This window comes from Lynx rufus, unplaced genomic scaffold (genome assembly GCF_022079265.1).
Source record: "Lynx rufus isolate CCGP_SWC_20201006 ecotype Redwood Valley unplaced genomic scaffold, mLynRuf1.p SCAF_3, whole genome shotgun sequence".
In the NCBI taxonomy this organism is placed as follows: domain Eukaryota; kingdom Metazoa; phylum Chordata; class Mammalia; order Carnivora; family Felidae; genus Lynx; species Lynx rufus.
Window position 1 is genome coordinate 117004773 of NW_025814845.1, and position 20500 is coordinate 117025272.

The following is a 20500-nucleotide window of genomic DNA, read 5'->3' on the forward strand; positions in this document are numbered from 1 at the left end:
ACTGCACTAAAACTTGTTTTCCTAAGAAACGTTAAAAGCACAAAGATTAATCATCAATTGGAAAACTCAATATTGTTAAGATGTTAATTCCCAAATTGACCTGTGGATTCAGTGCAATTCCAGTCAAAATCCCAACAAGCTATTTTTGAAGAAAGTGACAACTCATTCTAAAGTTTATACAGCAATGTAAAGTTCCTAGTACACCCCAAGTAATCTAAAAAAACAAAGTTAGAGGACTTAAGCTACCTGAATGGAAAACTTTCTAGGCAAATAGATCAATATAACAGATGAGAAACCAGAAATAGACCACATGTAATTTTTTCTTAGAGGGAAAGAGTATGTGTATGTGCACATGCATAGGAGCAGGGTGAGGACAGAGGGAGAGGGAGAGGCAGAGAGAATCCCAAGCAGGCTCCATGCCCAGTGTGGAACCTGTCACCAGGCTCTGTCTCCCAATGGTGAGATCATGACCTCAGCCCAAATCAAGAGTTGGATGCTTAACCAGCAAACACCGAAGTGCCCCATAGACCACATGTCATTTTTAACAAGGATTCCAGAGCAATTCAGTGAGAACAGGAAAGTGCAACAAATAGTGCTAGAACAATTGTATATCCAAATTGAGGAAAGTCGGGACTCAACTCCTATTTCCCCTACATGTGAAAATTAATTTGATACGTGCTTTACACCTGTGTTTAAAATTTTAAAGCTTCTCAAAATATTGGAGAATATCTACCACCATGGGTTAAGCAAAGATTTCTGTTAGAGAAGATAGAGTGCTACCATTTAAGAAAAAGTTGAAAAATTAGGCTTTATCAAAATAAAAACTGCTTATCAAAGATGTCTTTTAAAAATGAATTGGCAAAAAAAAAATGGATAGGCAAGCAGCATACTGAGAAGATATTTGGTTAGCACATATATTTGGTTAGAGACTTGTATCTAGTAAAGTACTTTGAGATCTCTAATAAAAAGACAACACAATTTTAAAAAGGGGAAAAGCCTTGAATAGTCACTTCACAAAGGAAAGAGCTGCATATGTGTGTATACACACATATACATGTATATAAATATATATATATATATACGTATGTACATATACATGACATGGAACATATATTCATACATATGTATGTATAAAAGTATATATAAATAAAAATGGCCAAAAAGCACTTCTAAAAGTTCTCTACATTATTAGCAGGGAAATGCAAATTAAAAGCACAATAAGGGGACGCTACGTGCACACTAGGATAGGATGATGAAATTTCCTAAATGAAATGGGCTGACAGCACCAAATGTTGGTGAGCACCTATGGGAGTATAAAATGCTACCATTACTATGGAAAATGGTTTTGGCAGTTTCTTCAAAGTTAAACATATCCTGTGTCTTAGCAATTCCACTCTTAGGTGTGTAAGAGAAATGAAAACCTGTATTTACAAAAAGATAATAAAGGATCTTTATGGCGGCTTTATTGATAATCATCTAAAACTGGAAACCGTGCAAATACCCATCACAAGAATGAATAAGCAAATTAAGATCTATTCATAAAGTAGAATATTACTTGACAGTTAAAAGAAACAAATTACTGTTAAAAGCAAGAATGTGAATGAATCCTAGGAACATTGAAAGAAGCCAGACACAAAAGAGTACCTACTTTCTGATTTGATTTATGTGTACACTACAAAGTTATGATGATAGAAATCAGGGTAGTGGTTGCTTCTTAAAAGAACAGTTGATTGAGAAAGGGGCACGAGGGAACTTTCTGGGGTTATGGAAATGTTCTACATCTTGATAGGGATGTGTAATACTTGGTTATGTGCATTTGTCAAAATTGATCAAATTGAGTAACATCTGTTCCTTTCACTGGATCTGTAATATACCTCAATTTTTTTTTAAAAAGTCAGTCTGCAGGAAAAAGTATTTGCTAAGAGACTAGACATTGTTTCTAATATGAACTCTAAGTTTATGTAGGGCTTTAGCAAGTTCAGTCACTCATTCATTCATAATGTAAGAGTAAATAAGAGAGACAAAGCCCGTTGGCAAATATATAAAATAAAAGTAAACAAATATGGTGTAGTCAGTGCTCTGTCACTGAGGTATGATAAAGGGAAGTAGCTAACTCCAGGGCCAAGGAAGGCTTCACAAAAGGAGGTGATATTTGATTAGGTTTGTCATGTTTTAGGAGGCAAAAGGTTTCTATCCATGGTAAAGGTAGCCCTTTCATTAGTCCTGAGTTTTAAGCTTAAGTTTTAAGTTTTAAGATACTTCCTGTAGGCATATTACCTCAGCATTTGACCAACTAGATCTTGTTGACCATATGTGTACCTTTACTGTCAGTCTTTGATCATTTTCCTTCTCATTTTTTAATTTACTTTGCGGAGTCTTCTTTTTCTTCCCTTTTCTTGCTTTTAAATAATAGTATGCATTGCTGTACTTATCTTTTACTGAAACAGTTGCCTTCCCACAGGTTTTTATCTGTTAAATATCTCCATTTAACAATTATTTGTCACTTATCTTTTACATGCAGGATATGAAAAGATGAACTAGATACAATCTCTGTCCTCAAAGAATTTTCTACTTAATATATAAAAATAACTATAATATAGAAAGTAGAATATATCATAGAAAGGTTATAGATAAATTATTATGGGGATTCAAAGAGAGGAGAGGTTAATTCCACTTGAATAGAATCAGTGAAGGCTTCTTTGACCTGGTATGTGAGCTAACTTAAAAATGGGAAGTATTGATATGTTATTGATTGGGAAAGAGCATTCCAGAAGAAAGGCCCAGGATATGCAGAGGTGTAACTCCAGGTATGATGAGAATATTTTGCCTGGAGTTATAAGGGATACCAGAGAGGATTTTGATGGTAGTTTACAGAGGGATAAGAGTTAAAGAAACTTTTTAAGGGTAAGAAAGACCTGAACTTGTTTGATTGTTGAAAGAAGGATCCAGTGGACATTTATAGGACATATTATGTAAGAAATCTGCTTTATATGCTTAGAAAAAAGACTAAGGATATCTGTTACCATGGGCTATGTCTGGGGGGTCAGTAATTGCAAGAATATTTTGAGTTCTTTCTGCTCTTCTGCATTCAAGTTTTTTAACTTTTTTTTTTAATTTATTTATTTTTGAGAGAGAGACAGAGGACGAGTAGGGGAGGAGCAGAGAGAGGGAGACAGAATCCAAAGCAGGCTCCAGACTCTTAGCTGTCAGCACAGAGCCCACTGTGGGGCTCGAACTCACAAGCTGTGAGATCATGACCTGAGCCGAAGTCAGAAGCTTAACCGACTGATCCACCCAGATGCCCCAAGTTTTTTTTAACTTCTGCATTAAAATTTTTGTACACATGTTTTTGTTATGTAATTTAAAAAACTTATATATCTGCTTCATGCACCCACTGTGGTGGTAGCTCATTTGCTAAGGACTTACCAGTTGAGAACCTATTGATTCCAGTTGAAGAAGCCTTTATCTGATACATCATGCTGCTTCTCTTTTATATTTGTTTGTTTGTGTGTATGTATGATTTTAGCTGTAGTGAAGCAAATTTGGTTTATTTTGCATTTTAATATATGCATTGTAAAGACTAAATGCCCCCAAAACTTACTGTTGTGTTTTAACTATAAGGGATTTTCCTCATTCAGCTTTCTTTCACATAAACAGGTTTTGCAGAAAGCAACACTTGTTGTTCAGAGTGAAGTAGACAAATGTGTAGAAGATATAATGAAGGAAAAGAATATTAACCCTGAGAAGGATGCCAGGTATGCTGTCTTTACAGTATTCTCTTTTATTATACACTTGTATGGTGAGGTGTGGAGATCACATGCACAGTTATAAAATATTGGAGCTGAAGGATTTGTAGAGATCATCCATTTCAACCATTTCACTTCACTAGATGAGGAATTGAGGAGATGCTTTCTAAATAGACATACGAACCACAAGCTATGGAAGACATTATTGTGATAAGAAGATGTGATTTTTAAAAATATTAATTTTATCGTTTTCAGTTTTAAAATCTGCATGAAGGCATGCTTACTGCAGATATCCGGTTATAAACAGCTCTATTTGGATGTAGAGAGTGTGAGGAAAAGGCCATATGATTCTGATAACCTCCAACATGAAAAGCTGCTTCTCAAGGTAAAATTTTGTTTTCAGTATTTGGAGTTATTGGACACTGGAAAAATAAATTGGGCTTGAGCTAGTAAGGTCTGTGTGCAAATTCTAGAGGCTTACACAGTCATCCAATTTCTTTGCCCCTTTTGTTGGCAAAAGATTTTGAGTTAACTATTTTTATAATATTCTGATAAGCCTTTTTAAAATATATTCACATAAATTTTAATGTTTTTAATTCTGAAATAAAAGATAAACTTATTAAGAGAGATATCTTTTTAACTGATAAGTATGAGTCCATAAGCTTCAGATGTTCCCTCTACTTTTTGTATAAATCGCTCATTTAAGTTAGGCATTTTTTTTTAGCTTACTTTCAAATTGTGAACGTGGATGTCCCATTTCATATTATTATGTCAAATATTTTGGGATTTATGGAATGTGAATTGCCAAATAATGCCACCACAGATTTAAAAATTAATAAAGTAATAAAATTTACTTTGAATTTTCCTATTTCTTATTTCTAAAGTATAAATACGTGAGGCTGGTGAGAGGCCAAAATTAGAGATTAGTATACCCGGAATAAGCTTTCCAGATCATCTGGTCTAGCATCTTCATTTTAGGTTTAGGGATGAGGATTCTAAGGCCCAAAGAAGATAAAGTAATTTGCTTTAGGGCCAATTTTATTTTTAATGGTTAAAGTCAAAGAAAATAGCACATTGTACTTGGAGTTAGGAGTTTGTTATACATAAAAATGCTGTAGAAAGAGGCATTAGTAGTATCTAAGTAACAGTAAGAGACAAGTTAAAAAAAAAACAACCCTGTTTTTCAAAAAGAGTATAAATACATACTTCACTTAATTTTAAAATTAAAAATAAAACTTGATTTTGTCAAATGAGAATGATGAAAATACGTATCTCAAAGGGCTGTTAGTGTAGACTGAATTTGTATATTTAAAGTTATAGAAAAAAAATCAAAAAAACACAAAGTTTTAGAATTGTGCTGGGCACTCACTGTGGCTTGCCCTCTGTTTATATCCTCATTGTTAATCATTATTCCCTTAACTTCTGACCCTTTTTACATAATACCTTCCCTTTAGAAGGGGTAAGATATAAATCCAAGCATTTTAGTCAAGGGAATTTTTATCTTAGTGATTCATCATGAAACCCAGTTTTAAAGGTAAAAAGCCAGTTGCTGGCAGTGAACCACCCAGCCATTGCACAGACTCAGCAGTCTCTGTGGGTAAAGTAGGTACGTGTTTCTGTAAGTGTAGTTTAAGGCCCACCTTCACTAAAGTTAACCAGTGTCTTAATATTTAGAATTGAAGGTTCTACTTTTGCCCTATGAAATCAGAATCACCAGAGATGGAACCCAGCAGTTTGATATTTGTGCATTTTATTTTACTTTATTTTATTTTTAATTTTTTTAAGTTTATTCATTTTGAGAGGGACAGAGAGAGTAAGTGGGGGAGGGGCAGAGAGAGAGGGAGAGAGAGAATCCTAAGCAGGCTCTGCACTGTCAGCACAGAGCCTGATGTGGGGCTCAAACTCACGAAATGGGAGACCATGACCTGAGCCAAAACCAAGAGTTGGACACTTAACCAACTGAGCCACCCATCATCAAACCCCTTGCCAAACTCATGGAGAGATGCCAATATGTTAGTAAAAAGAGAAGAGACCAGGTAAAATCTAATATAATGCCTGGATTCACTTCGGGGCCAGAGTCTTGACCCTGTCTTAAAGTCACAAGTCTTCACATTTTATTTTAGGTGACAGGATACTCCTTTCATTAGGAGTCCTTTACTCAACAATGCCTGAAATGGTAGTGAAATGGAAAAAAATGCAGGTATTTCTGTTCTGCAAGTATTCACAAACTTTTTAATAATTTTTATAAGTCTGGTTTCTTTGATGACTTTTGTGGTGTTGAATTTAGAAAAGGATTAAATTTTTTCAACTTTATTTTGCTTTGGTTAGTTTGGTGCTAATATTTGATTTCTGTTCTTAAACCCTCAGTCTTAAGGAACATATTTACTTGAAACCAAGCCATATTATATTTTTCTTTTAAAATTATGAAAATTTATAAAATAATGATCATATGGATTGAAATACTAGCAGTCTTACTTCTTCATGATTCCCTCCCTGTCTCCCTTCTGATTAGGGACTAATCACTCACCATTAGAGTGGAGCCTACTTAAGTATTTAGTGTTTGAAGCAAGGACCAAGTACCTAACAGTGTTTTTCTTAAGGAGGCAGTTTACCAATGCTGGTATATATGTATTACTTAGTAAATAAAGATAATTCACTGTTTTAGATATCTGTTTACTTGACACTTTTTCAAAGTCTACTGTTCTTTATATCAGTCTTTTAAGTTAGGGTAAGTACGCTGCATTTTTTAGTAATGTTCTCTTAAGTATAGTTTTTGTTGAACCTATAATTTGTCTACAAAAGCTATTTAACATTGAAAGCATTTGACTTAACTCATATTAGCTATGAGAAGAAAAATGTCTTGGTAAATTAAGAACATCACTATTATTTGTAATATGGAAGCATGTTTGTACAGCTTTGGAATCTTCTAATGCCCACGAAAAAGTTGAAGGCTAGAATCTCCAAGCAGTGGGCTGACATTGGTTTCCAGGGTGATGATCCCAAAACAGACTTCAGAGGCATGGGCATACTTGGATTAATCAATCTCGTGTAAGTGAAAATAAACTTTTTTTTCTTCTCTAAATGAAATTACATGGAACCTCCAATATTATTTAACTCTAATAATTGATCTAGTTGTTTCACACTTTCTCTGAATTTGAATAGCTACACTGCTAGAAGTATTTACTGATGTGCTGGCAACAATATGAAAACATGGGGAAGATTTTCTGTGTGTATGATTTCTTTGCTTACTAATATCTTTCTTCTTCCTTTCTCTCCCTGGCCTCCTTTCTGATACCTCTTAACTAATTATATACACTCTTTTCTTACTCTTTTTATCTTCTTGCCTCTTCTCTCTTGATTCTCTAATTCCATTTTGGGAAATACAACTCGATAAGATACAAATAAAGTGTCTTCACACTTATTCTTCACCATCTGTAACAAGTGACCCAAAGCCCTGACTTTTCAGAGCCTATATGAACTCTCTCTTTTTGTTTTTTTCTCCTTTAATACTTACACTTGGGCACATACATGAAATTCCAAAATATGTGATTAAAGTCAGAATTGATGGCAAAACTATTCTAGAAAATAAACTGAAAGATTAATATGGATGTGGATATGCAAATTAAAAGATTCTAGTGTTTGGGTCTCTCCTCGAATTGTGTTTTATAGACTATAAAGTGCCTAGAATGGGAAATGTAACCAGTAGCAAAGTTTGGATGGTTGTCACTGTGAAAAAATTATTCCTAAAACTGTGCTCGATTGTTAATATTGAGAAAAAAATGACTAGATTTGTATGGATAAAGCTATTTTTGGGGAAAACAGACACAGGAGGGTTTTGATATCTCCAGTTTTTTTTTCCAGTTACAAAAGTATTTAATTTTCTGTAATATCTAAATTTTATAAGTATAAAGATTCCCTGTAAGTACAACTGCCAAAGATGTAACATAATATAAAAATAATAATTACAAAAAGTGAGATTGCCAGTTTTCTACTTCGATAAACAAACTTCCAGTTGGAATTGAAGTAGAATAAATGCAGTTTGTTTCCACTTGGAAGAATTATAAAATATTTTAAAATTCATTGTTTTTCAGAACACATGGATTCTTTGTTCTTAACCTTTAAAAACCATCTTTTTTCTTGGTACTTGTAAATTACACAGATACTTGAACCAGTTAGCTGAACACTCTTCTGATGTTTCTTTTCTTTTTATGAGTAACATTGCTTCTTGCTCTTTTCCTAAGAAATCAAGATTTTTCAGCATTTGCCAGGGGGCACTTAATTTAACTTAACATTGAAATAAGTTGGTAGGATTTGATTCAAGACTGTAGTAAGGGATTCCAATAGACCTTTAAATGATTTACAGACACTTTTATGTGGAGCTAATATTACTAATTTGAAAAATGACCAAGACGCACATATGTTAATAGTTATTTGATTGCCAATGATGTACTAGAGATGGTTGAAAACAGAAAAAATCAGAGCTGATTCCTCTACAGTTATGTTTGTTGTTCTGTGTATGGAGCTATGAGTCTTCGGGGTCAAAGTAGCAATATAGTCAACAAGCAGGCGAGCTGTTCAAATGTCCACATGTAATTTATTTTTTATCTTTCTCTGCCTTCGTTATCTAATCTCTTGAGATATTTTGTTGCTTTGAAATATAGCTGGTAGTTTGATAATAATGACTTAGGTTGAATGAATGTTGAGGCAGGTGTAGAAGAAGAAAGGATACTGTACAGAAAATGAATTCAAGAGAGACTGAAGAATTCAAGAAGAAATCTGAATAGAGGAGCAAATAGAAGCAGGTGACTAGAAGAACATACAAATTAAAGCCAAAACTGTATGTAGGAACGGAGAAAAGTTAGGAAGGAAGGAGAAGGATGGAAGGTGGGCAGGCAAGCAGGTGAGAGGGAAGGAGGATAGGAAGGAGGGAGGGAATTTAGTGCAGATTATTGTAAGGAATAGTTTTCCTTATTGCACAGATGTTCCTTTTTCTTAGATGCTGTTAAGATAGGGGTTGACTATAAGTTCATCAAGGAAATTAAATACTGTTCTGTGTTACAGATTGAGTATTTTAAGAGTAACTTGATTATTGAAATAATAATGTAATACTGAATTATATTAGTATCATGTATGAAAATGAAATATAAATAGTTTAGTAAAGGCATCCTTAGAGCCAACCTAGGGATAAAGAAGAAAAATGAGAGTATGTAAGGAAAGCATTGCACTAAAACCGAACTTTTCCTTTTTGGGGAATTATAGATCCCTTTGAGAATCTGATGAAAGTTTTGTATATTCTCTCCCCAGAAAATGTATACTCAGAAAAATTATGCATAATTTAAGGTGGTTCATGGATACGCCTTCATTCATGAATGATCCTTCATTCACAGACTTCTGAGTTAACAACTCTTGTTTTTTAATGGGTTGAATGTTAGAGCCAGTAAAGAAAAATGGAAATCTATATTATTAATCTATAGAAGGAAAATCGGAAAATTTGGTTAGAAATTTCTGTACTTTATGAAAATCTCAATGATTATGCCCTCTAAAATTTAAATGAACCATGGAAATCCACTTTTTATTCTACTTCTTATCCTCATATAAGTATATATGTATATGTGTATGAGTACCAGTGCGTCATGAGGTGATCCAGAAGGTTGAACAGAAGACTAGTCCCTAGCTTTAAGAACTCAAAGAAGTTTCATTACTATAAGCCAACAGGATGTATGAGCCTACAAACAGATAGCTTTATATATTTCTCTGTGGTACCTGCTAATACTTCTGTTTTATGGCCAGCATTTTAGTTATACCACTGACCAAGGAGGATATTTTTAGTGCAGAAGAAAGGCTATTGACCTTCTTCTGTTTGCACGGAAAACACCATTACACAATACTGACCTAAGCTGCAATAGAAGAAATAAGCCAAGGTGAAAGGATGATGTCCCAACAGGCACACATGGACTATTTTATAGAAAATTTAAAGTCACAACAAACAAACAAGAAGAACTCTAGATCTGTTTTAAAGATAGATAGAACGCCTCTTGTTAAATCATTTGTTTGCTTAAGTACTTTAAAGCCTTGCCAAGGGCCCATGCCCTGTACTAACAGGATAGGCCTGATAGCTCAGAATTAAATTTTGACTCAGAAGCATTTCCGAGTCCCTGAAATGATTTGAGATGGAGATTGGGATGATTGTGGCAGTATTATCGTCTTAACAGTAGTTTTTTAAATTTCTCCTGGATATCTTCAATTTGAATGATGTATTTTATTATTTTTCCTAAACTTCTTAAAGGTATTTCAGTGAAAACTATACCAGTGAAGCTCACCAGATTCTTTCCCGTTCAAATCATCCAAAATTAGGGTAAGCTGGATAGATCAAGGCAACTATAAATTCTTGAATGTTACAGTGTTGATGAGATTATCTGAATTTGAAAGTATTTCATGGTATTTTAAAAAATGAGATTATTTTTAATAAGAACTTTATAAAGGATATTGCATGATACATTATTTTAAAAGTTAAGTGGATCATAAATCAGTTTTGTATTCAGTATATTTTTGTCACAAGATATAGTTTGTCTATAAAATGGAGGTAAGGAACTTTAAGAAAGTTTCTTGAGGAATAGATTTGAAAATAGGAATAGGAAATAGCTTTGAAATAGAAATAGGAAAATGAAAAATAGCTTTGAAAATTGTGAAGTGAAATGCAAATGAGGCCCTATTATTAGCTTTGTCATTATTATTTTATTCTTATATTCCAATGAGACCTATCTTTGAAAAAATGTTATTAAAATATTACATTATAAAAATAAATACTCTGATAATGGAGAAAATGTAAGGTTACCCAGTGTGTGTTAGAAGTCAATGAGAGTGTATGTAGTACTCTTTTTAATTTTTTTAAGGATTTTGGTTTTTGGTATTTGTGTGACCAAAGCTTCATATTTATTTATTTATTCATTTATAGCTTTACATATATATGTGTGTGTATATACATACACGCACACATATGCGTGTATATACACACACATAAACATATATATTGGATTTTTTTTTCAGATTTTTATTTAAATTCCAGTTAGTTAACATAGTGTAATATTGGTTTCAGGAGTAGAATTTAGTAACTCATCACTTACATACAGCATCCTGTGCTCATCACAAGTGCCCTTCTTAATACCCATCACTCACCTAGCCCATTCCCCACTCACCTCCCTCCATCAGTCCTCAGTTCTCTATAGTTAAGACTCTCTTATGGTTTTCTTCTCTCTCTTTTTCCTTGCCCTATGTTCATCTGTTTCGTTTCTTAAATTCCACATGAGTGTAATCATATGGTATTTTTCTTTTCCTGACTGACTTGTTTTATTTAGCATAATATACTCTAGCTCTGTCCACATTGTTGCAAATGGCAAGATTTCATTCTTTTTGATGGCTAAGTAGTATTCTATAGTGTGTGTGTGTGCGTATGTGTGTGTGCGTGCGCGTGCGTGTGTGTGTACATACATACACACCACATCTTCTTTATCCATTCATCAGTCAGTGGACACTTGGGCTCTTTCCATAATTTAGCTTTTGTTGATAAAGCTGCTATAAACATCAGGGTGCATGTGCCCCTTTGAGTCAGTATTTTTGTATCCAAAGCTTCATTTTTACTTTCTTAGATTATATCCAGAAAGTCAACAGCCTCTAAAAGAACAGAAATCTTTTATCTATTCTGGTTTATTTTTCTTAATAGGTAGAGATTATTATAGAATCAATACTGTATTAGAAATGGATCAAAGTAACTTTTCACTGATTTCTTGCATAATTTTAAAGTTATTTTATGAGCTGTTTGGCTAGCTGGTATAACTGGTAATGTTTCTGACATAGGTATTCTTATGCAATAGTTGGAATCAACCTTACTGAGATGGCTTATAGCTTGCTAAAGAGTGAAGCTTTGAAGTTTCATCTCTACAACTTTGTTCCTGGTATACCGACAATGGAACACTTTCATCAGTTTTATTGTGAGTATTAAAATGACTTAAAACTAGATATTTCTAAGAGAATCTTTAAATCATTAGGAAGATATATAATTTAATATATCTATATATAACTTATGCTTGTCATTTTATTTAGGGTCTTTGAAAAACAGGGAAATAATGGTAGATGGGTCCCCAAGAGTATTTTACCATCAGTTTCTATATTTGCTGAATAAAAAAATTCAGCAAGGCAGTTTTTTCACATATATGCAAATTTAGGATTTATGCAGTTTTTCTGTAGACATCCATTTTTGTAGTCAACTATAAAATGAATTTTCTCTCTTGAATACTGGTTGGTGAATGCTGCTGAGTCAAGGACAGACCATTCACAGATTATTTTGTTAGTCTTGTAAGAAAATTTAAAGGAACGTTCCCCACCTCCTATCCCCACCCCCCCCCCCCCCCTTTTCAAGGCCAGGTTTTCTGGTATTAGGTTGGTGGTACTTAATAACTGTTCCTAATGCTGTCATTATTACCACTGTTCCATTAACTTTTATTGTGATGGTATTTGCACACACTGAAGGTTTAATCAAGTGAACTTATCTTGTGAAGCTATTGCTCAGAGGCAAAGAATTTAAACCTAGCATAGTTTCCCATTCTACTTTTCTTGATCTTTTTGTAACACCTTTTGCATGCTGGCGGGATATAGGAAACTAGTTAGGTAATAAATTGCCGAATCATAACTTCTTCATCTCCATTGTTGAAGGTGTCATCCAAGTCTCTCCTCCACACAGCCTCCCCAGCCTTCCCTTGATCTCTTACTCCCGGCATGTCGCTTCCTAAATTTCTCTTGCCTTTATCTACTTTTTCCCATCCCCCTTGTAACTGCATGACATCAGGCTTTGTTACTAGATTACTGTTTTAGCTTTTTCACTAGTCTTTCTCTGATGACTTTCTTCCAGTTCTTCTACACATTGAAGATAGGACTATTTAAAATGAAAATCTAGGGGCACCTGGGTGGCTCAGTCGGTTAAGCGTCTGACTTCGGCTCAGGTCATGATCTCACGGTCCGTGAGTTCGAGCCCCGTGTCGGGCTCTGTGCTGACAGCTTGGAGCCTGGAGCCTGCCTCTGATTCTGTGTCTCCCTCTCTCTCTCTGACTCTCCCCTGTTCATGCTCTGTCTCTCTCTCTGTCTCAAAAATAAATAAACATAAAATAAAATAAAATAAAATGAAAATCTAATCGTTTTGCTCCACTGCCTACAATTCTTTAAAAGGTTCCATTAGAAGGCCTTTCATAATCCATACCTTGGTAACTTCTCCAGGTTCATCTCCTGCCGAACTCCCCACAGTCTGAAATTTAGGCACCCTGGTCTTCTTTTAGTTGAGCAAATGTGTCGTGCTCTCTCTTGACTCTGGACCTTTCACTCTGCCTGGAGCACTGTTCTGGTCCCTCCTTTCTTTCTAGGTGATGCTACTCATCTTTCAAATCTCAGTTTAGACATGATGTTCTCAAGTCTTATCAGAGACTTTGTTCCTTCGGCTACCCATTTCTTTCTCTATTATTCTTCTCTTCTCCTCTTTTGGAATATTTTTATCAGAACTAGTGACCTGCTTTGGTATCTCCCATTCATTCATTCATTCACTTGCTGTGTGTCAGATGCTGTTCTGGGCACTGGGGATATGGCAGAAATTAGGCAAAATCTCTGCATTTATGTAGCCTTCATTTTCCAAACCAAAATGAAACATTCCCTTAGTGCGGCATCTACCTCCAGTTACCACTGCCATTTATCTGCTCCCCTTCGTTGTAGAACTTTTAAAATAAATGCTGTTTTCACTTCCTAACTGCTCATCTTTTTTCTAACTCCAGTTTGGTTTCTCTCCCTACTACACTGCTAAAACGGATTTTTTCAAATACATGAACAACCTTTTTTGTTGCCAGATCCACTTGCCACCTTTTTTTTCTTTGTGTTATTTGATACTTTTAGCAGCACCAGGCGTAACGACCATGCCTTTCTTCTTGCAACCTTATCTGGGCTTTTCTGATGGTACATTCTTTTGTCTTTTCTCTGGCCCCAACTGACTCATCCATAGACTTTTTATGCTGAGCCTTCATCTACTCCCTTACTAAATGTAGGAGCACCTCAGAGCCCAGCCCTAGACCCCCTTCTGTCTTCAGCCCTTCATTCTATCTGCAAGTGGTTTTATCTAGTCCCCTGTTTGACATACCATATTTGTACTAGTGATGCCAAAATGTACATCTTCAGCCCAACCTCTCTCTTTAGCCTCCAGCATTTGGATGTCTAGATTTTTTTTTTTTAATGGAAAAGGTTAAAGGATCTCATGGAGATGGGCACACAAAGTAGGAGTTGATACAATGTGTTTTCAGATGGAGGGTCAGGTTTTTCAGGTCCCTAGGACCCCTGTCGATGATCTGCCTGGGGGCACTGGTTTCCTTTACCATAGCAGAGTTATCATTGTAGTTTTATTTATACACCCTCCTGGCCCTTCCTGACTATACTGGAGATGTCTCCGTGCCTTGACTGCTCCCAGATACAAATCGTGAAACCAGGTCAGTATAGCCCCAGCATACCTATCCATTAGTACAGACTCTAAGTGTGTGTGTTCGTCCTGTGAGCTGGGAAAAGACCCTTCCTTGCCTTGGGTCAAGCTCAGCCAGTCTCCTTTTTTAGGGGTTGGGCATTTTGAACAGACTTTTATCCAAATCTGCATCATCTTTTCCCTGTTCTCCAGGTCTTATCTTTCATCTTGTTGCCAGGGAACTATTTATCCCCATTAGTCTTATTTGATTTACTCCCCTAAACCTCTCATTGACTTTTAGCATAGTGTCTAGACTCCTGGGACTTCACTGACGGCCTCTGATAATTTGTTTTCTCTATGAAATATATGCTTGTTTAAAGATGCCAATTGAACATAAAACAAATATAAAAAGAAGCAATCAAAAAATTCTCCCCTCCCCCAAATTAAACATTTTACCATATTTAAGTAAATACAAAGTGTGGTAGGTAAGAACGCAGTGCAAAATGACTTCTGCCCAGTATTTTTTCCCCTATTTATGGGTAACACGAGCATCTTTGGATATTGTTGATCTCAGTGCCTTCAGCATCAACATCTTGTTTGGCTCCTGTCTAGGAAGAGCATCAAGGTAATATCTGAGGTGCAAAAGTCATTATAGGACCTTCTCAGTTGCCTTGTTTTTATCAGTTCTAGATTCATAAGAGCTGTGCATCATCCTAGAAACAATTAAGCTTATGTCTCAAATTTCTTGGAACATTTAAAGCAAACACACACACACACACGCACACACACACACACACACACCTCTCTTAATCTTATACACTGGAGTTTCCTCCCCCAAATTGATTTTTATACCCTTTACTGTAAAGTTTTATGTCTTTTTTAAAAAAATCTTTATTTATTATTATTATTATTATTATTAATGTTTATTTATTTTTGAGAGAGAGCACACATTGAGTGGGGGAGAGAGAGTCAGAGGATCCAAAGTGGGTTCTGTGCTGACCACAGAGAGCCTGACACGGGGCTCAAACTCACGAACTGCAAGATCATGACCTGAGCCGAGGTTGGATGCTCAATCTATTGATCCACCCAGGTGCCCCTAAATGCTTATTTTTTGAGAGAGAATGAGCAGGGGATTGGCAGAGACAGGGGGAACAGAAGATCCAAAGCGGCCTCTGTGCTGACAGCAGAGACCTGATGTGGGGCTCTCACTCAAGCTCTGTGAGATCATGACCTGAGCCGACACTTAACTGAGTCACCCAGGTGCCCCTGAAGTTTTTTGTCTTAATTAAGGTTTTATTCTTATATTCTTTATTTTTAGATATTCTTTTTAGATATTCTTTTAGATATTCTTTTTTAGGTATTTAAATATCCTTTATTTTTAAGAGCGTATTCTAACTAGAAAATAATTTCAAACCTTATTTGTTGGGGGACTGGGCCCAGTTCATTTGCACAAATCAATTCCAAGGTCAAAGTTTTTGTGTAGAATAAAGAACTATAAAGAGATTAGCTTTCACATATATTATTTCCCTGTGATATATCTCCATCTCCCATTCCCCTCGTTATCCCTACTGCTTTTTTGTTGTTGTTACTGTTCTCTATAGACAAGGCTGGAAACAAGTGAGTGCCAATTCAGTTTCTTAGCTCCATTGTCACCCTTGTGTTGTATGTCAAAAATGCAAGCAGATATCCAGTGTCACCTGAGTGGTTTGGTGATTCAAAAAAAAATAACTCAAGTTTGTATAACAGAAAAGTTATGGCTCAATAACAACTTTATTGAGGTATAATTTATATACCATAACATTCACCCATTTCAAGTGAACAATTCAGTGAGTTTTGGTAAATTTGCCGAGTTATACAACTAACACCATAGTCCACTTTTAGAACATTTTTATCATCCCAATAAATCCCTCATGCCAGTTTACAGTTAATCCCTGTTCCTATGGTTACCTTCTTTTAACCCCTTTGGGAAAACCATAAGTGCCCCTGTGGCTTTGGTCAGGGACAGTAAAAGCATACGGGGAATTTTGAGGTTAGAAATTTTGTATGGTGTTTCTGTTGAGTCTAGTGTTTGAAACCTTCTAGAGGCAAAACAGCAATAGATGTGCTTTGTGGATACAACTCTTTTCCATCCTTTTCTGCAAGGCTTTCGGAGTCTTGCAAGGCCCTGTCAGCCCTCTGTAATTTTGTTCTCATCTCCTGCAGTTTCCTGATGTCTCATTAAATCAATGTAGCCATTATAGTCTCAGGCTGGTCTTTCTCTGAGACCAGTTTACATTATAAACCAACAACTCAGTTCTGAAGCAAGAAATTGCTAGTACCTTATACTTGAGCAGTTTGTTCGAAACCTAAATACTCATTTGCTTAGGCAGTAATGAAAAGCAATTTAAAGGACTTATAAGAATGGTAAATAGATGAGATATAATTGCCAAAAATAATAAAACAAAAATATCAAATTTGCATAGATGTCTTAGTTTTCATACTACCCAACATATTAATCTCCAAATTTTTTGTTGTACGTCCCTATCAATATATTGGGAGTAGGCATGGGGGGGAGAACAGGTTCAATTTATATATGAATGTATAATTTCTATAGATGTACTATTCTAATGTATGCACAAAGTAAATTTTGAATGAAATAAAGATTAAAAACAATACCACTTATAAAAATAAGTACAAGATTACCATTCTCAGTTTGGCTTTTGGGAATGAAAAACCCTCTGCTCAAAGAGGCCTTATTCTTTGCTGTTCTCATATATCCTAGTTAACAAAAATCTGTTTTATCATATCAAGAGATTACTTTGAAATCTTTTTTAAATTGGCCTTCTTATGAAGTGATATTTCAATGTTGAAATGTCATGGTTCTTAACTGTTAGTATTTGCCTTATGACTAATTTCTAAAATGGAATTTACTTTTTTTCATACTAAGTGATTATGATTATCTAGCCACACTTTTATGTAGTCACTGTCTTTCCCTCCCCTCCTCCATTTATCTGAAATAAGTCACTTCTATCCCTTATTAAAAATCCTCTCAGAAGAGGAAATGAGATTCTGGTGGATACAAAGTCTAATTTATAACATAATAGAGACCACTTGCGAACTATATGATTTGGGCAAGTTACTTAAGCTCTCAGGGCACCCGGCTGGTTCAGTCACTAGAGCATGCGATTCTTGATCTCAGCATCATGAGTTCTAGTCCCATGTTGGGCATAGAGATTACTAAAAAAAAAAAAAAAAAAAGTAAAAACTCTCTGTGCCCCCCATTTCTTCATCGGTAAAATGGGAATAACAATACCACATCATAGGCTTGCTGGGAGAGTAAATACACACATGAGCAAGTGGTGAGCACGACTATAGTAGCATTTGTTAAATAAATACATATATTTGGTTGAATCCAAATATGGTTTAAGAGTGATTTTAAATTCACATTTTTTGCTTGTAAATGTATCTATTTACGTTTTTATTTTTATTATGTACTGTTAATACTTTGAGGGTTAACTTGGCTACTGTCATGAGGATATTGAAAAACAAAAACATTAAGCCTACTATTTAGAGTTTGTGTATACTTTTTTTTTTTTAGTGTATATGCTGCCGAAGCAAGCACTGTGTATTCTTTTTAAAAAGAGAAGATGTTGATAGTTCATTGAAGAAAGTAGAAATAATTATTAGATTTATAAATCAATAGAAAACGGCTTTTGTGTACTTTATCCTTGTCTAATGTCTTCTTGTTATTTCAGATTTTTTGTTTACTTGAGGGGGGTGGGGAGAGAGAGAGAAAAAGAGAGGGGCGGGTGGGGAATCCCAAGCAGGCTCTGCACTGTCAATGCAGAGCCCAACGAAGGGTTCAGACTCACGAACCGTGAGATCATGACCTGAGCTGAAATCAGGAGTTGGACGCTTAACCAACTGAGCCACCCAGGTGCCACATTTTCTCATTACTTTCATATTTGTGTTTCAGGGGTCTCTGGGAATAACTTTTCTTCCTATTCCCAAGGCATCTTTTGACAGTACTGTATCTCTTACATTTGAGGGATTTTATTGATACTTGAGACAAACAGTAAATATACTAAATATTTTATTGAAATTCCTGCTTATTTTGAACAAAAATATTTCTTATAAGGTTTTTCAGGTTTCTAGTAGTTTAATATGATTTCTGATTATTGTATTTTAATATATAATTTAAAGGATGGTCCTGTACTTTAAAATGAGGTGGTTTGGTTGTGATTTCCCTACTGAGACTATATTTATGTTTTGTTTTTCTTTAACCGCAGGTTACCTTGTCTATGAATTTGACAAGTTTTGGTTTGAAGAAAAGCCAGAAAGCATTATGTATTTCAACATGTATAGAGAGAAGTTTCATGAAAAGATTAAAGGACTCTTACTGGATTGTAATGTATCACTTACTTTAAAAATATGAATCATCCGTAGTATCTTCTATTTCTACCACATTTTGCACACACAACAGAATTTATATGTTGTAATAGAAAGTATCTGATCAATTACACTCCTTATATATAATTTCCTACAAAAAGATTTCAGAAATTCTATTTAAGAAAGCTAGTGGACAATCAGTGTATGTTTACAGTTGTTTATACACTGTTTTCCAAAGGTACCTTATCCTTCCAAAGATCCCTTCTGTAGAGTCCTGTGAACTACAGTTTGGAACTTGGGACTTAGCCCATTTAGTGTAAAAGTACAAATCAGGTATTTGTATTTAATTGGTTGATTAAAATGTGTAAGAATCAGTTTTCATTTTTATGTGTTGTACTATCAAGTCAGCATCGTAACCTTTCAAAGCTCTTTTAAGATTTTTTTGTGTTTTAGTTTGGAGATGATTGTTCTTTTTCTTTGTCATGTTTTCTTCCTAGGTTAATTAACAGGAAGAGTAGTTCTTCATGGTTTTCTTTGTTTGCATCTCAATCACATGCCCTAATGTTGCTTCATTAGTAGCAAAAAGCATTGATATGTCAGACAGGATAAAGAATCATGGCCTCTTCCTTTTTGGTTTCCCTGATTATTTAGCATAATGGATAATGAGAGAATGACAGTATTGGTGACTAGCTTTTTTGTTTCTAAATACCACACTTTAAAATATCACAGTGGTATTTTAAAGCTTAAAAGCATTTTCTCATCTTCAGTTATTTGCTTTTCAGTCAGTTGTAGAAAAGAATAATAATGCTTGGTGTGAAGGCCTTTTATGAGGCTTCTCTGCCTGTGAGTGTTTATGAAAAGAGATGTATTGGCTAAGAAAATCTAGACTGTATTCAAAGGACAGTGACTATTTCAATAAAACTGTCTTTGAACTTATACAAAAGGAAAACTTAAAGCTTTTCAAAAATACTGGTGAAACATCATTGGTTTATTTTATTTATGATTAACTGTTGCTTCTTTTTGCTTTGCCTCCATGGTGTTTCTGGATAATGGTATATGGACTTTGTGGGTATTCTTTGAGTTAGTGGTCTGTGGGATTCAAAAGTAGCCTGAGGATGATGACTGTGCATTTCGTATAGCTTTATTCTCCTAAAATCTCAGGAGGGCATCAAGTGCTGTCAAGGATTATATAGTGATGAGCTTCTCATGGGAATGATTTCTTCCTTGTGTGTTTTAGACATTTGTACTCCTAGCAAAACTAAAAGAGTTTAAAGATAGGTTTGTCTGATCACTAAGTTCTTAAATCCTACAGAAACCGGCCTATTAAAGACATATTTTAAATATGATGAGAGTTAGCCCGTCTTTAAATGTGTATATCAGGTGCTTAAGGACTGACTCATGTGGTAGCAAGACCCGAGACTTTCAGTGTTCGTTCATGTCTCTTGACAGACCTCTTTCTGCAAACTTGTCAAAGAGAGGTAAAAAACATCTGAGTGGAAAGTAACAGATGCAGTGTCGTATAGCACACACATTGAAAGTGCAGCATCAAAACTATTACTTTCTCAACAGGATAAAACACGTAAAACTTGGGTTCACTTTATTATTGATTGTGGTGGTTTAGTGTCTCCATATCACAGGCATTTAAAATTGGTTTCTTGTAGGAGACTTCTAAACCCTGGGATCATCTCAATTTTTTCTTTATGCTTTCAGTGCATTAGTTGCTAGCTCTGCAGTTCTAGGAGATGTAGCAAAATCCTGGTAAGGATCAGGTGCTAACCATTAAAGCTCATTTTATAGTGTTTACTATTACATGGAAAGCAATTCTGTTAGTCTTTTAATGTTTATGCTGAAAATTCTTACCTTTATATTTTAATCTTTCAACAGCTGAGGTCTTGGACTGATT

The 20500-nt window shown here is 35.0% G+C and overlaps 1 protein-coding gene across 1 annotated transcript in view; it reads left to right on the plus strand.

Moving 5' to 3' along the window:
- The window catches only part of ELMOD2 (ELMO domain containing 2), a 28782-nt gene extending 9448 nt beyond the window's left edge, over window positions 1–19334 (plus strand). The window contains exons 4-9 of the mRNA XM_047091941.1: window positions 3658–3755; window positions 4002–4131; window positions 6661–6794; window positions 10033–10101; window positions 11601–11734; window positions 18498–19334. Coding sequence (XP_046947897.1) covers window positions 3658–3755; window positions 4002–4131; window positions 6661–6794; window positions 10033–10101; window positions 11601–11734; window positions 18498–18643 — 711 coding nt within the window. The 3' untranslated portion in view covers window positions 18644–19334. The remainder of the gene's footprint in view (window positions 1–3657; window positions 3756–4001; window positions 4132–6660; window positions 6795–10032; window positions 10102–11600; window positions 11735–18497) is intronic.
- Window positions 19335–20500: the final 1166 nt, after the last annotated feature.